This window comes from Silurus meridionalis, chromosome 6 (assembly GCF_014805685.1).
Source record: "Silurus meridionalis isolate SWU-2019-XX chromosome 6, ASM1480568v1, whole genome shotgun sequence".
In the NCBI taxonomy this organism is placed as follows: Eukaryota; Metazoa; Chordata; class Actinopteri; order Siluriformes; family Siluridae; genus Silurus; species Silurus meridionalis.
This window is the reverse complement of record NC_060889.1, coordinates 14,534,052-14,547,763: the sequence shown is the minus strand read 5'-3', so window position 1 is coordinate 14,547,763 and position 13,712 is coordinate 14,534,052. Positions and strand designations below refer to the sequence as shown.

At 38.2% G+C, this 13,712-nt stretch overlaps 2 protein-coding genes across 2 annotated transcripts; both read right to left on the bottom strand.

The window, feature by feature from the left end:
* Window positions 1–1,207: 1,207 nt before the first annotated feature.
* Window positions 1,208–4,390, bottom strand: b3gat3 (beta-1,3-glucuronyltransferase 3 (glucuronosyltransferase I)). Its single transcript, XM_046851834.1, is given in 7 exon segments — window positions 1,208–1,764; window positions 1,858–2,148; window positions 2,967–3,035; window positions 3,038–3,285; window positions 3,288–3,331; window positions 3,455–3,623; window positions 3,734–4,390. Coding segments are annotated over 7 exon segments (1,008 nt in total). The 5' UTR covers window positions 3,822–4,390; the 3' UTR covers window positions 1,208–1,665.
* A 742-nt stretch (window positions 4,391–5,132) lies between these two features.
* On the bottom strand, window positions 5,133–13,712 carry naa40 (N-alpha-acetyltransferase 40, NatD catalytic subunit). Its single transcript, XM_046851835.1, has 8 exons — window positions 13,179–13,712; window positions 10,199–10,294; window positions 10,047–10,099; window positions 8,955–9,050; window positions 8,412–8,570; window positions 8,128–8,211; window positions 7,171–7,248; window positions 5,133–6,924 (listed from the first exon to the last, which is right to left on the bottom strand). The coding sequence occupies exons 1-8, from the start codon at window positions 13,182–13,184 to the stop codon at window positions 6,780–6,782; spliced, it is 717 nt and encodes a 238-aa protein (XP_046707791.1). The 5' UTR covers window positions 13,185–13,712; the 3' UTR covers window positions 5,133–6,779.

The following is a 13,712-nucleotide window of genomic DNA, read 5'->3' as shown; positions in this document are numbered from 1 at the left end:
ATCATTAGATTTTCTTCTTTTATACCCTTTCTTGCCAGCCACGCTGTGGAGTACTTGGACGGTGTGATGGAGCATTGTCCTGCATGAAAATCATGTTTTTCTTGAAGGATGCAGACTTCTTCCTGTACCACTGCTTGAAGAAGGTGTCTTCCAGAAACTGGCAGTAGGACTGGGAGTTCAGCTTGACTCCATCCTCAACCCGAAAAGGCCCCACAAGCTCATCTTTGATGATACCAGCCCAAACCAGTACTCCACCTCCACCTTGCTGGCGCCTGAGTCGGACTGGAGCTCTCTGCCCTTTACCAATCCAGCCACGGGCCCATCCATCTGGCCCATCAAGACTCACTCTCATTTCATCAGTCCATAAAACCTTAGAAAAATCAGTCTTGAGATATTTCTTGGCCCAGTCTTGACGTTTCAGCTTGTGTGTCTTGTTCAGTGGTGGTCGACTTTCTGCCTTTCTTACCTTGGCCATGTCTCTGAGTATTGCACACCTTGTGCTTTTGGGCACCCAGTGATGTTGCAGCTCTGAAATATGGCCAAACTGGTGGCAAGTGGCATCTTGGCAGCTGCACGCTTGACTTTTCTCAGTTCACGGGCAGTTATTTTGCGCCTTGGTTTTCCACACGCTTCTTGCGACCCTGTCGACTATTTTGAATGAAACGCTTGATTGTTCGATGATCACGCTCAGAAGCTTGGCTATTTTAAGACTGCTGCATCCTCTGCAATATATCTCACTATTTTTGACTTTTCTGAGCCTGTCAAGTCCTTCTTTTGACCCATTTTGCCAAAGGAAAGGAAGTTGCCTAATAATTATGCACACCTGATATAGGGTGTTGATGTCATTAGACCACACCCTTCTCATTACAGAGATGCACATCACCTAATATGCTTAATTGGTAGTAGGCTTTCCAGCCTATACAGCTTGGAGTAAGACAACATGCATAACGAGGATGATGTGGTCAAAATACTCATTTGCCTAATAATTCTGCACTCCTGTATGTATATGTATATATATATATATATATATATATATATATATATATATATATTTTTTTTTTTTTTTATAAATACTAATATCTTATGAGTACAGATCTGTCCAAAATGACAGTAAAATAATGAGGACACTGTTTGTTGTGTACAATCCTAATTATCGTGTGCTTGAGGTTAGTTGCTGTTTTTCGAAGGTAGAAATAAAACGAGATTATGTTTGTGTAAAATGTATTTTATTTTAGGCCTTTTTGCAACAATGTACATAGCAAGTACAATTTCTGCTAAATTTACTTCCCAAGGATCCCAATGAGCTAATTGGCTACTCGAGCTTCTTAATATCATCCTCAACCTACAGTTCCTGTTTAATGGCTCCCTGATCATAGTAATAACATAATAATGTACAGGACGATCATTTACAGGCATGAGGCATAAACACTGAGCAGCTATCTACGTGTTCTACATAGTTCCATGAATGATAAATAGAATTATAAATACTGCATTCACTCATGCACACAAAACCACACACTCAATCATGACAACCAAACAGTTATTCATATGTCATCATTCCTGAACTACAGTAAATTAACTTCACATACTGAAGAACATTTTCAGGTTAACAGTATAGTAAAATGGGTTTTTCGTAACTGGGATGTGCCAGAGTGTTCTGAGAACTTACACCTCCACATTGGGATCTGATCCCAACCCCTGCTTTATTAAAGCCTCCTCTCTTTTCATTTTTGGCTTCTCAGTACGCGTGTGCCACACCAGCACCTGAGACAGCAAGACGAAACACAAGCAAAACATTTTAAAAATGAGGAAAAACAAGAATATAAAATGAAAATTACAAGAAAAGCGAAATTCTACCTTAGTGCACATGTCAGCTTTGGGCTCCAGCTCCTCCATGGTAACCAGGTTCTGCAGGAAGCTGCTTTCCAGGAAGCCCATCTCTGCATTGCCATCAAAACAAGCTTCTGGATTGGCCAACACCAGGTTTAGAGAGACAGCAAAGCCAGCCATGTCAATAGGGAAGGGACGATTGGGTCGCCAGCCAGTGTGGAATCGGACCACTTTTCCATTCTCCACTACAGGCCGCTCAAACTTCATAGCTCCCACCAGACCCACCGGCCAAACAGAGACTTTCTTAGTGTAACGCATCTGAGAGAGACAGACAGACAGACAGACAGGGGTAAGAACAGCAATAGACAGAAAAAGAGAAAATAGAATTGAGACATTAGATCACCTATCAATCAACGTAATCATCCTGGAATTAAGCTTTTGGTGGAACAAAACTTTAAGAGGTAGGAGGAATGATTTGGGAGAGTGCTGGGTATTAACTATCTACATGATGAGATCATTTTGTGACTTAATTATCCATTAACACTTTTCTCTTTTTACATTTGTAATCCACTGACCTCCTCTACCCTCAATCTTCCTTCACACTACTTCAAACCCGTTCTCCACCACCTCCTTCACTGCTAATGATTTTGCCACCTTTCATTGATAAGAGGGATTCAATATTCTTTCAGTAGCTTCCATCCTGGTTAAAATATATTTGAAAACCATTTCCAAACTGGAAACATCAAGGTCGAAACCTGTTCATAGTAGAGGCATACCTATCGACAACTTCTTGCTTTTGTTGATGTTACTCTTTGTAGTAATTTCTCTCTAACAGTAGTTTAGCCTAATACACAAAACCAATCATGAACCTCCTGGAACAACAACAACAACAACAACAAAACTGATGCAAATGTGATCTCAAAATAAACTCCACAGCTCCAGCCCTATCCTGTCTGATAAACAAATTATTCAACTACTACTTCCAACCACAAAACCTAAATTCTTAGTAAACTTACTTAATCATATTAATGCACAAATGATCATGTATGATACCTTTTGCAAAGATCACGTACAGGGCGTACATTAAAGAACCACTATTCTGTTTTTTCTTTTTTTCTTTGGCTGACGTTGCTCACCTCCTCGAAGAGCTGCAGGCTGTATGTGTTGTCGTCATCAGCAAAGTAGACTACAGCATTCTCAAGGCCAATGCATTCGCCCCATCAGCAGCAGCAGCAACAGCAGCAGCCTTCTCCCTGAGCCAGCGCAAACCCTCGTTCCTCTGCTCAGCCCCACGAGGCTTCAGCCAATGAGGGTCACCTTCCTGCAGCTTCCTATCTTTAGGTGTCAGCATGTGTAAGTGAGTGTAGGTCAGGCCACACACAGCCAGAAAGTTTCTCACTAGCTGTGTCGGGCTGGGAGAATCCTCCACCACGATCCAGTGGAGCTGAGGCACATGCAGAAAGTGTGGGACAAGCGTGTCAGCTCAGCCTTCTGCACCAGTCTAGAGGAAGAGGGGAAAAAGGAAATTGTGTAGCAAATGATGTATTCCCCTTTCAGAATATTAGATTAGCTGCCAAAACTAATAGTCATCTGCCTAATGTTAATGTATATAGAATATGCAGACCTTGCATAGGTAGGTGTTATTACGTAGATTGTAGGCAAGCCGGATTGTCTGGAGGTTTTCTGTCCTTCTGATTTTTTTATTTGCTCTTGCAGTTTATGTAACTCCCCTCTCAGTTGTGAGATGGTTCGATCCTTGGGCAAGTCATGCTCTCTGCAGTCACAACGCTGACCTAAAAAACAAAACAAAAACAAGATCCATGGATTACTGTAAAGTCGGTGGTGATGATGATAATCATAAATTGGAGCTGCAGACAGGAGAATTAAGATACACCAGACTTACCTAACTGCATGAGGGCGTAGATGAGGCCCAGTAGGGAAACCGTAAAGTAGAGCAGGAATACAGTCTTCAGTTTGAGCTTCATTCTCATGATATAGAGGTGACGCCAAAAACAGAATGAGCGATACTGCTGTAAACGTCACCTTATAGTCAGGACACTCGAGTCTCTCTTTTAAACGCAACCAGCTTATTGACAGCAGTCTGAGGCCAGGCATGATGAGCCGCAGTGGTTAGACATGACAACGGAGATATTTTCCGTTCCAGAAAATATGCAATACCTCCGGGTAGACCATTAGCTAGTTCTGGGCTGTTGACATTCTCCAGGCATAAAACAAAAGCGTCTTCTAACCTATCATCGGCGTCATCAATCCAGATTAGACCAGGCAGGCAGGAGAAAAGCTCTGGGATATACGTTTAATTCACCTAAGCGACATGATCGGTTTTACAAAATCAGCGACGTAGCTTCGGTACCTGAGAACAACCATTCATTGTATTAAAATCCATTTCAAACGGCTCCAGCTGTTTCCGCTGCAGTGTAACATTCATTGCGTTCCCCTGAACAAAAGCGGCATCGCATTAGTTCCGCTTTCATTTTGTCAATAGAGACTTTGGGACGTTAATTTTCTCCAAATCAAAATAAATAAATAAATAAATAAAAGTAGGAAGTTATGAGACAAGTCAGAACAGAATGAGGGACATGAGAGAGTGAAAAATTATAACAATCCATAGAACTACCCACGGTTTGCCAAACTGTTGGACATTTCTATATATATTATTCATAAATGAGTTATTTTCATATGGTTATTTAACACTAAATATTTTTGCACATTCATATTTAACGTCTTGCAGATGTTTAAAACTGTGGACCCAAAGTTGAGTCAGACATATAGTCAGAGCATTTGCAATGTTTTTATTTTTTTTTTTTTACAAAAATGTCATCCCCGTGTTGATCACTATCAACTACAACTGAGTGACACAATACTACTAATGTACAGTCATAGTTTTTTAATTCTTCGTAATAACTAAGTATAAAACTGTGGGAACCGACGCTCAATAAAACCAAAATCCTGTCAACATTAAACAAATAATTTGCATGTACATTTTAACACATTAACACTGAGTGAGTTTTGTGTTTGGAGCAGCAGAAAATAAAACTATCAGCTATCATATTATAGAACATAATATTTGCAAAAAACCCTTATATAAGTTTACACCATCATTACAAGTATTACTAACATTTTTAGGTTATTTGAAGGAAAAAAAAAAAAAAAAAAAAAGAAAAGAAATTATTTAAATGGACCAATTTTCTTTAGATATACGGTCATGCTGTACCAATTACTTTCACAATGTAAAAAAAATAATGAATAATAAAAATTTAAAAAGAAGAAGAAAATGAAGAAACTGAGTCAAACCAGTTTATTTGTTGCATACAAATAAAACACCAAAAGCTGAAATAACTTCCCTTTCTGCATCAACAACAAAGCATGAGACAGTAATACTCACTTATCAAACATCACTTTAAATTGTCTCATTGTAATTTCTCCCCAAAAGACCTTCGTGGAGGCAAAAAAGAAAAAAAAAAACAAAACAAAAAAAAAAAAAAAAAAAAAAATAGCAACAGATTATATACAGTTAAGAAAAAAAACATGTTTTGAGATGATAAAAAAAAAAAAGGCTGTGATATTAAAAAAAAAAAAGAAAAAAAGACTTTTTCTACACTAAATGCGTGTTGAAATAAGCATCAGCCCCTTCATCAATTAGATAGGGATAACCATTATAAAATATTTGATATAGGTTTTTCTTAATTGAGTGACCTGAGACTGACCTGTTTTGAGTGATTATAAAGAATACAAAGCCATTCATTGTATTCGGTTACTTAAAGAAAAACAACACTTAGGTAAGCCCCTTGCATTTTGTTAAAATGTATGTACAAGTACCCTGACAGAGCAATAGAGAAAATGGCAGTAACAGCCAGTGTGCCATGCCCTTGAACTCAATGATCAGCAGCTTGGGAGACAGAGAGATTTGTAGGCTAAATGCATCAAGTCCACCCTTGATGCTTGTTGTGATTATCGCCATCGGATGTGTAGATGTACTACTCACCATGCTGGTTCCTGAGGTGAGAGCAAAAGTTCACTACACAGAGCTGTCACATGAGCATTACTGCCATCTCTGTTGTTCAAAGATTCATGAAACTGGAGAGTGAAGATACTTATTTTTCTTCGTCATGGGCAACGATCAAGTTAAAAACAGTAAGTGGGAAAAAAAAGGACCTTCATAGAGGAGAGCTTAATCTAAGGCCTAGTTCAGTCACCACTTCACAGCTTTAAGCTTTAAAATCCATCACCTTTACACTGTCATTAAGAGCACCATATAACACACATGCACCTCAAAAACCATGCGACTTCTCATTCTTAACTATAAAGTCTACAAAGTAACTCAAAAGTATTCAGTGAAAACTATTAAAAGGAAAAAAAAAAAAAAACATTTAGCACAGAGGTAGAAGATAGTAAAAGTTTGCAAAATCACTTATTGGTCTTACATTAAATCAAAGCACTTAGTAATAGGAAAACTTTCATGATGTTTAAACCCAAACATTATGTAAATAAAGCTTTGTATCCGCTGTGTTCCAGCCCCATGACTTTCTTTTGGATGTGTCCAAAGCAATACCCTTATGTACATCAAATTTGGATCTGAAGGGTAATGCATTTACACTTTCATTAAAAGTTTCCAATCACCTACTTTACACATGACCAAACGTTCAAGGGATTAGCCATCCAAACCATTTTTCACATTATTTACAGTGATGTAACCTACTGCAAACTCTCAAACTCACTCAACACTCTGTTTAATACCAGTTAGTGAAAGATGAACATTTCTGTGGTGCTCTGACTGGCTCCTGTTCATTTCTTGTTCTTTGTGGCTACACTGTGTGACTGAACTAGGCTCAAGGGGATGTAATACAGGGGCAATGTAGAGCATTAAATAAAATTGGTGACCGGAGGTTCAGATGAGGAATATTTCTGTAACAGAAAAACAGGACCAGCACCTAATGGCAGCAACCTCCACAGTGGCTGCCAGCATGAGCATGACCAGACACCTCGCCATATTTTGTCCGCCGACTCAAAATCTCGTACGAGTACTCATCTCCACAGCACCCAGACATGCTGGGCGAGGTCTCATCAATCTCAAATCTGAGGCAGAAAGCACAGTAATCATATTAATCACACTGAAACAGTGTTAACCCAGGATATTAGAATACAGGCTCTCTTTTCTCCAACCCTTCTATTAAAGTGCTTATTAAAGACTGCTCCCGAAATTTCAGAACCGTAAATGAATGGACAGTTCATATGAAAAGATGATGCAAAGTGGGAAATAAATAATAAATTTTTTTTTTTTTTTAAAGTAACCATCTAGCAAGCAAAAGTGTTCGGACTTACTGCAAGGCCTCTCGAAAAAATTGGTAGGCTCCATGGTTGTGTTTGAAAACAGTCAACATGACCTTTTTCATCTGTGTACTAAAACAAAGAGAACAAAAAAAAAAATACCCTTTCAAATAGCACTATGGGAATTCTTTTAAACATGAAGAAAAGAAAAGTCAAAGAGGGCTGATGTATAATTATACAGAAACCTGACAGCAGCATATCCCAACACTGAGTCATGATGCATGATTTACAATTACTGCAGAATATTCCAGTTTTCAGTCAGATTTTAGAAAATGAAGTGTGTCTCAAAGGGTCACTCATTAACAGACTCTCAACTTAAGATATTTCTCTAATGTTTACATTTAACATGGCAGACCTTCCTCTTTAAAATCTTCTTCCTAAATAGTGCTTTCAATAATGCAGATATTATTCCCTTTAAATAAAACCCTGGTTGGGGGTTTATGCCAAACTGTCCCAAAACAATATCTTAAAAAAAAGATCGCAAAACAAGCATTTGCATTATTTGCATTCAAGTTCAGGGAGTGTAAGAAAATAACAGTATAACTAGCTGTGCAGTCCAAGCTGCCAGCAGCAGATATAATGGAAACTCATTTGGATGGTAGAATGCTAAAAATAAACAGTACATTTTCAATATAAAACTTATACAAATCATTTCTCCATAGTCCACACAGCTAATAGTTCTTTTTGTTACATCTGCATGGACCAGACTGTACTTTTTATAGCGATTTGCTAAACTGAGCCAAGGGACAAAAACATTTGTGTACTGGTTTAGAAAAATCAATCTACATAAGTGCAGTTCATGACAGCACTGGACCCTTTCCCAAATTTCCTATACATCATTGTAGTTTAGGACTGTACTCTCTGTGCCTGTGTGTGTATAAATGCTGCATACTGAACACTGAAGTGCATAATCACAGTCCTCTTCTGCTGATGACATTTGGAAATTTGTACCTGTTGGCAATGAGCTGCAGGATTTGGACGAGAAACTTTCCCAGACCTTTCCGCCTGACCTTGCTCTCCAACTGGAGCTCATAACTGAGAAAAAAAGTTGGAAAGCTTAAGTTTATTAATAGCTTACAGCTGCTTTTACATTTTCACATTTTACACAGGAACATTTCCAAAGCATGAACATGCAGCGACACTTCACCACGGGTTCCAGCTCAATTAAAGAGCTGAAACTGGTAGCAAATAACTACACAATACATTTACCCATAGGGAAAAAGAACAAACCGTACCAATATAAAACCTCGTCACCACATTCAACATCAAATCGGAAATGGGAAAATGCTACAGGAGCAGATTCGGAATCACGGGCCAGGAGATACCACGCTCTCTCGTCCTTCATCTCCTCCCGTTTCTCCCTCTCCTTCCATCCCCACTCACTCTGTTCATATCTATAAACAAGGAAAGCAGGGACCATTAACAAACAAGGAACCATGCACATTTGTAAAACCTGTTTTAACCACTAAAAGCCATTACATGGCTCCACAGTGATTGCTGAAATGGTGCTCATAAAAATTATAACTACATATCTCATCAAGATCCTTAGTAGTCACAATGTTAATTTCCTAAAGGGAAATATATGGAGTCAAGCACCAACTGTGGGAACGCCATTCTTGTAGACCCGCCTCAACAAAATGTAATTAATCAAAGGAATAAATCAATAAAAATGTGTTACATACCTAAATCTACTAACAAGACATCGTACCTATACTTTTATATATCTATACTGTTGATTACTTTTAACAGGAAAAAATATCTGTGTGATTAATACCTACAGTGTCTGTACGTTGGCTCTGGTCAGCTCATAAGCCCACTCCACAGTGATGGAAGACAGAGCAGTCACTCGCTTACACTCAATCTCCAGATTTAGCCTGCCAGACAAGAGAACATAGCGATTTCACACATGCCAGTGCTTGAGTCAGAAAAACGGTGAAGCTTCTTAAGAACCAGCCTGTGTGGTCATCTTTTTAAGTGCCAAACAATTAGGTAAACTCATGTGGGAGACATCATTGTGCAGTGTGAAAATAACAGCGATGGGGGATTTCAGATGACGTAAAATATAAATCCCACACATTAACGAAACAGTGACAGACAATTTATCTTTTTATAATGTTGCAATTATTTCAATAAAGTAAGATAGACAACTTTCTTCGGAGATACATTAAGAGTTGTTACCTCTAATATAGTCAACCATTTCAGCAACAATCTCCATAAATACAAGATTACATTTAACTGAGGTTTACTAATAAGCCATAAATGTGTCATATTAGGACATACTTGTTAAATATTATGAGGCAGGTATTTGTAATACATAGCAAATAGCTAGTCACAATATCTTTTAAAAGATTACTACTTTGCTATTCTAGAATCTGTAACGTGGGTAGTATGCAATTAATTTCAAATCTGCTCAATTTTATTTGTACCATGCTTTTAACTTTGCACCGTCACAAAGGAGCGTTAAAGAAATCCAGATGTAGATTTATATTTAGATCCCTAATGAGCAAGTCAGAGGCAAACTCTCCAAACTGACATCAGGAAGAAAGCTTGGGGGCGGGACCTGTCAACTTTAAGAGGGGAAAAAAAAAAAGAAAAAAAAATACTGCATAATATTATAAATTTCTACCAAAACTGATGAGTTTTATGAGTACAAAACAGAACTTAAATACATTTTTAATTATCCCCCCCACATAACCTTAATCTTATTTTAACATGCCGAGCTCAAAAATAACTGCTGGGTATAGCAATTAAATGTTTTCGGTTTTAAACCAGCAGCGTTTTATGCTGGCTAAGAACTACCAACAACACAGCAGTGGAAAAAAACGACGTCAGTGACCTAGAAAACAACGCGGACAAGTGGCGTCACATACCCGTTTCTGTCATACTTTTTGAACACTGGAAAAGCTGAGAGAGGATCTTCTAGCTGCAGACACAAACGATATGATTAAAATATCAGGAAAGAAAGTCCAGTTAGGGTAGAGGTTAAAATACAATCAATTTCAGTATGTATAAGGCACTGTACCTTATTGGCTGCAACCACTTTAGCACACACAGCATCCATGGCTGCTCTTTCTTCAAGCCTCCTCTGCTTCTTCTCCTTCGCTCTATTTGACTTTCTCTGCAGAGGGATAGATATTGTCAAACATCAAGCTACAATAAGCTCTTTCCTCAGTACCTTGTTTTTGATCCCTGATTACCAGAACACACTTCTAAATTGATGATTAAATTCAGTGACTTTGACCCTGAGCTTAGCGTAAACTTGACCTGAGTATTTTCTTTAGACTTTACTGAATCAGGGAAGCTTTGCTAGAGCAGCTAAATTTAAAATGCTGAAATGCACAGAGCATTGGTAAAAAGGGGACAGGGTTGGGAGCCACTGACTCAAATGGATGTTGAAATATCAAACTCTCCAACCAGGATCTGGGTATCTGTATGTATCAAGATACATAAATACAACAAAGATTGTGTGTAGAACTGCTTTAAACACAATACAAGACCTAATTTGCAGGGATATGAAAATATAAAAATTAGGGATGGCAAAATTAACGAGTTAACGCAATTTCATTTGAACAGCACTAGTTTTATTAATGCGCGATTAATGAAGCATCCATTTCTGTTTGACCATTTTATTACAAATATAACTATATAAGAGGCGAAATAAAAACATTCACCGCATCACACATTTACTCACGATGTCCTTTCTTTAATCAGAGAGAATATATATATATATATATATATATATATATATATATATATAAAACATAAAAAAAATTTTTTTTTAAATCACTAAACATTAGTTTTGATGCACTGATTACTGATCAAATCAGCACCAAACTCCGCCATGATGCGCACATCCCGCAATTAAAACCGTCCGTGTGGGAACATAGCAAAAGTTTCATTTGGGGTCCTGATTTACATAACTTAAAACACTATAGTTACTTTTAACATTTAGAAGAATATTTTGTCTTGGCTCTATGTTGAGTCTGGTTTAATAAACATACATTTTCATAAAAACCACCAGATTTTCCATGCCCATATTGATTAGATAGTATTAATTTAAAGTACATTTAGAAAAGATAAAAATGTACGATTAAGTTGTGATTAATCACAAGTTAACGTATGACAATCAGGCGATTAATCGTGAGTCAAAATTTTTAGCCACTGACAGCCCTAATAAAAATACTTTGAACCAGCTCATGTCTAGAGACCTCAATGTACATCATATATAGGTTTAAAACTTCTAATTCAGCAGAGAGCTTCAAATTAACTGGAAGACACGCATTTACCACAGAGAGTATTTGTTGTTGTCTTGACACTTTTGCTTGAATTGACATTTCCCCCTAGAGATCGATGTGCCTGTGTGTCAGTTGCAAGCAGTTAACACTAGCCTCAGTTTAACACATTTCCTGTTCTTGCATGTAACCTCATGAGATCCAGTGTGAGTAAAGTGTTATATGGTGAAGAAAAAAATTAATAAATGATAATAGAAACCTAAAAATCCAAGAACGGTAAATATAATAAATGCTTGTGATGCCCCTTAACTTGTTAAAAATGTCAAATAAATGGCATAAGGAATAAAGCTGTAATAAACCATCCTACATATGAGCGGTTTTGCAGTAAGGCTACTATTAAAGAACCAGTCAAAAACAACACATTCCCCCTCAGGTCATATGATTAAATGTACACGCTCACCCTGTAAAACTCCCACAGCTCTGATGATAAGGCAAACGATTACAGAAAAGAGGTGCGTGTGGTTTATATTTAAGTATATGTACACACGATATTAAAATACAAGTGTTCGAAGCAGATCCAGGAGCATCAGTACATCCAGGAATTTGCAGCTCAAATATAGGAGACCTAAGTTGTGCTGTACACAGAGGGTAAAAAATGGATGCAATGTCAAGGTGATGAGAACTCTACCCTACTTAGACACCTAGATTCAGTTCATCCTGAGGATGGGGGGGGAGCTGGTAGGAGAAATGTGCCTGGCTAGAACACGAGGACATTTAACCCTAGTGTATTTAGCAGTGGATGTACCATTCACAGGGTATGTTGAGCTTGTGCAGCCAAGATAACCAAACCACGAATATAATTTAACAGAGTGAATTCGCCAATTTGTTTCACTCTTGTATAAAAGCATTTGGTGTCAATTGATAATCATTTTCATGATCAGATCATGGTTTTACTGCAAGTTTACATTTAAAACAGGTATACAGAAGACATCTGGGAAAATCAGATACCGGCTTGAAACAGGCCTCATTTGATGCATGAGATGCTGTAAAACATGTGTCCATCATAATACATCAATCATATTTAAAATCATATATAATAAATATTAAAAAGCAGATCTTAAGTGGAAAACACTACGACTGGGACACAGCATTGTACTGGGAAAAAAATGGAATCTGAGGTTAAGCATCTGAAGAATGAGAATTTTAGGAATAATGATAGAAGACGCATGGAGATTGGTCTAAATTGAAACTCGGTTCCAGAAGATGGCTGGAATCAGGTCTAAATAAATCCATCGTGATGTTTAGGTGTTAACGCAGATCAGAGTCATTGCTAGTGCTGGTGGGAAGGCCACATGTCGGGCTTGTGTTTCTACCGTCCATGCCACATGTTAGCTAACACAGCATTCCTGCAATCGACTGAGAGCACAATAGAGACTACATCAATGCAAGAACAGCACTTTCCCCCCATATTCTTCCCTGCAGTCATTCCATCCTGTTCCACAGCACACTGAAGGGAGGACTGTTTTTTTTTTTTTTTTTTTAGTTTTCCCATTTAAGAAATCAGACAGAGCACGAAAACACCACAGGGTCCACAGCCGCTGCTGATGGTTTTATATATATATATATATATATATGTATATGAAGGCGAAATGTGGAGCGAACAGATCTGCTCTTCCCATCACACACATCAGCGGCGGGTCTTTGTTCAAACTGCCGCCTGCATTTAGCACACAAACCCAATCATTGCGCTAATTAGCGAGACAGACTCACCCCCATTTTGAAGCCGTCCGCCGTTCACTTGAACCACCGTTAAGGGTCGATACCTTTTCCAAATATATAAATATATATCAGGAAACCACAAACCGGGGAATTGAGGCAGCTACCGTCGGATGCACCGGAATATTAACACGCTAATGAGCACGCTAGCTGACTGTACGGCAAACCAGGCGTTAGCTCCCTCGGCTAGCTTAACATAGCCGCGGTGTATAAATAATCGATATTAGCTTAGCATGCTATATTCATCCAGCTTTTATCTCTCCGGCAGGATGGCGCCAAACAGCAGGGCCGACTGCTAATTAGGTCTACGGATATGTTCTACTCTATTCTTTCTTTATTCCTTCGCTCCTTTCTTTCTTTCTTTCTTTCTTTCTTTCTTTCCTTACTTCCTTCCTTTTTTTTCTCCCTTCCTTTTTTCTTTTCTTTCTTTTCTTTCTTCTCTCTCTCTCTCTCTCTCTCTCTCTCTCTCTCCTCGTCCACAGCAACCGCTCTATGGGAAATGACGACAATGGCTTTATCCCAAATCGA

Excerpts from the sequence above, each read along its gene's own strand:
- naa40 (XM_046851835.1), bottom strand. Across the intron at positions 10,100-10,198 it reads AAGTGGTTGCAGCCAATAAG|CTAGAAGATCCTCTCTCAGC; the intron begins GTACAGTGCCTT and ends TTGTGTCTGCAG. Across the intron at positions 6,925-7,170 it reads TTTTTTCGAGAGGCCTTGCA|ATTTGAGATTGATGAGACCT; the intron begins GTAAGTCCGAAC and ends TTTCTGCCTCAG.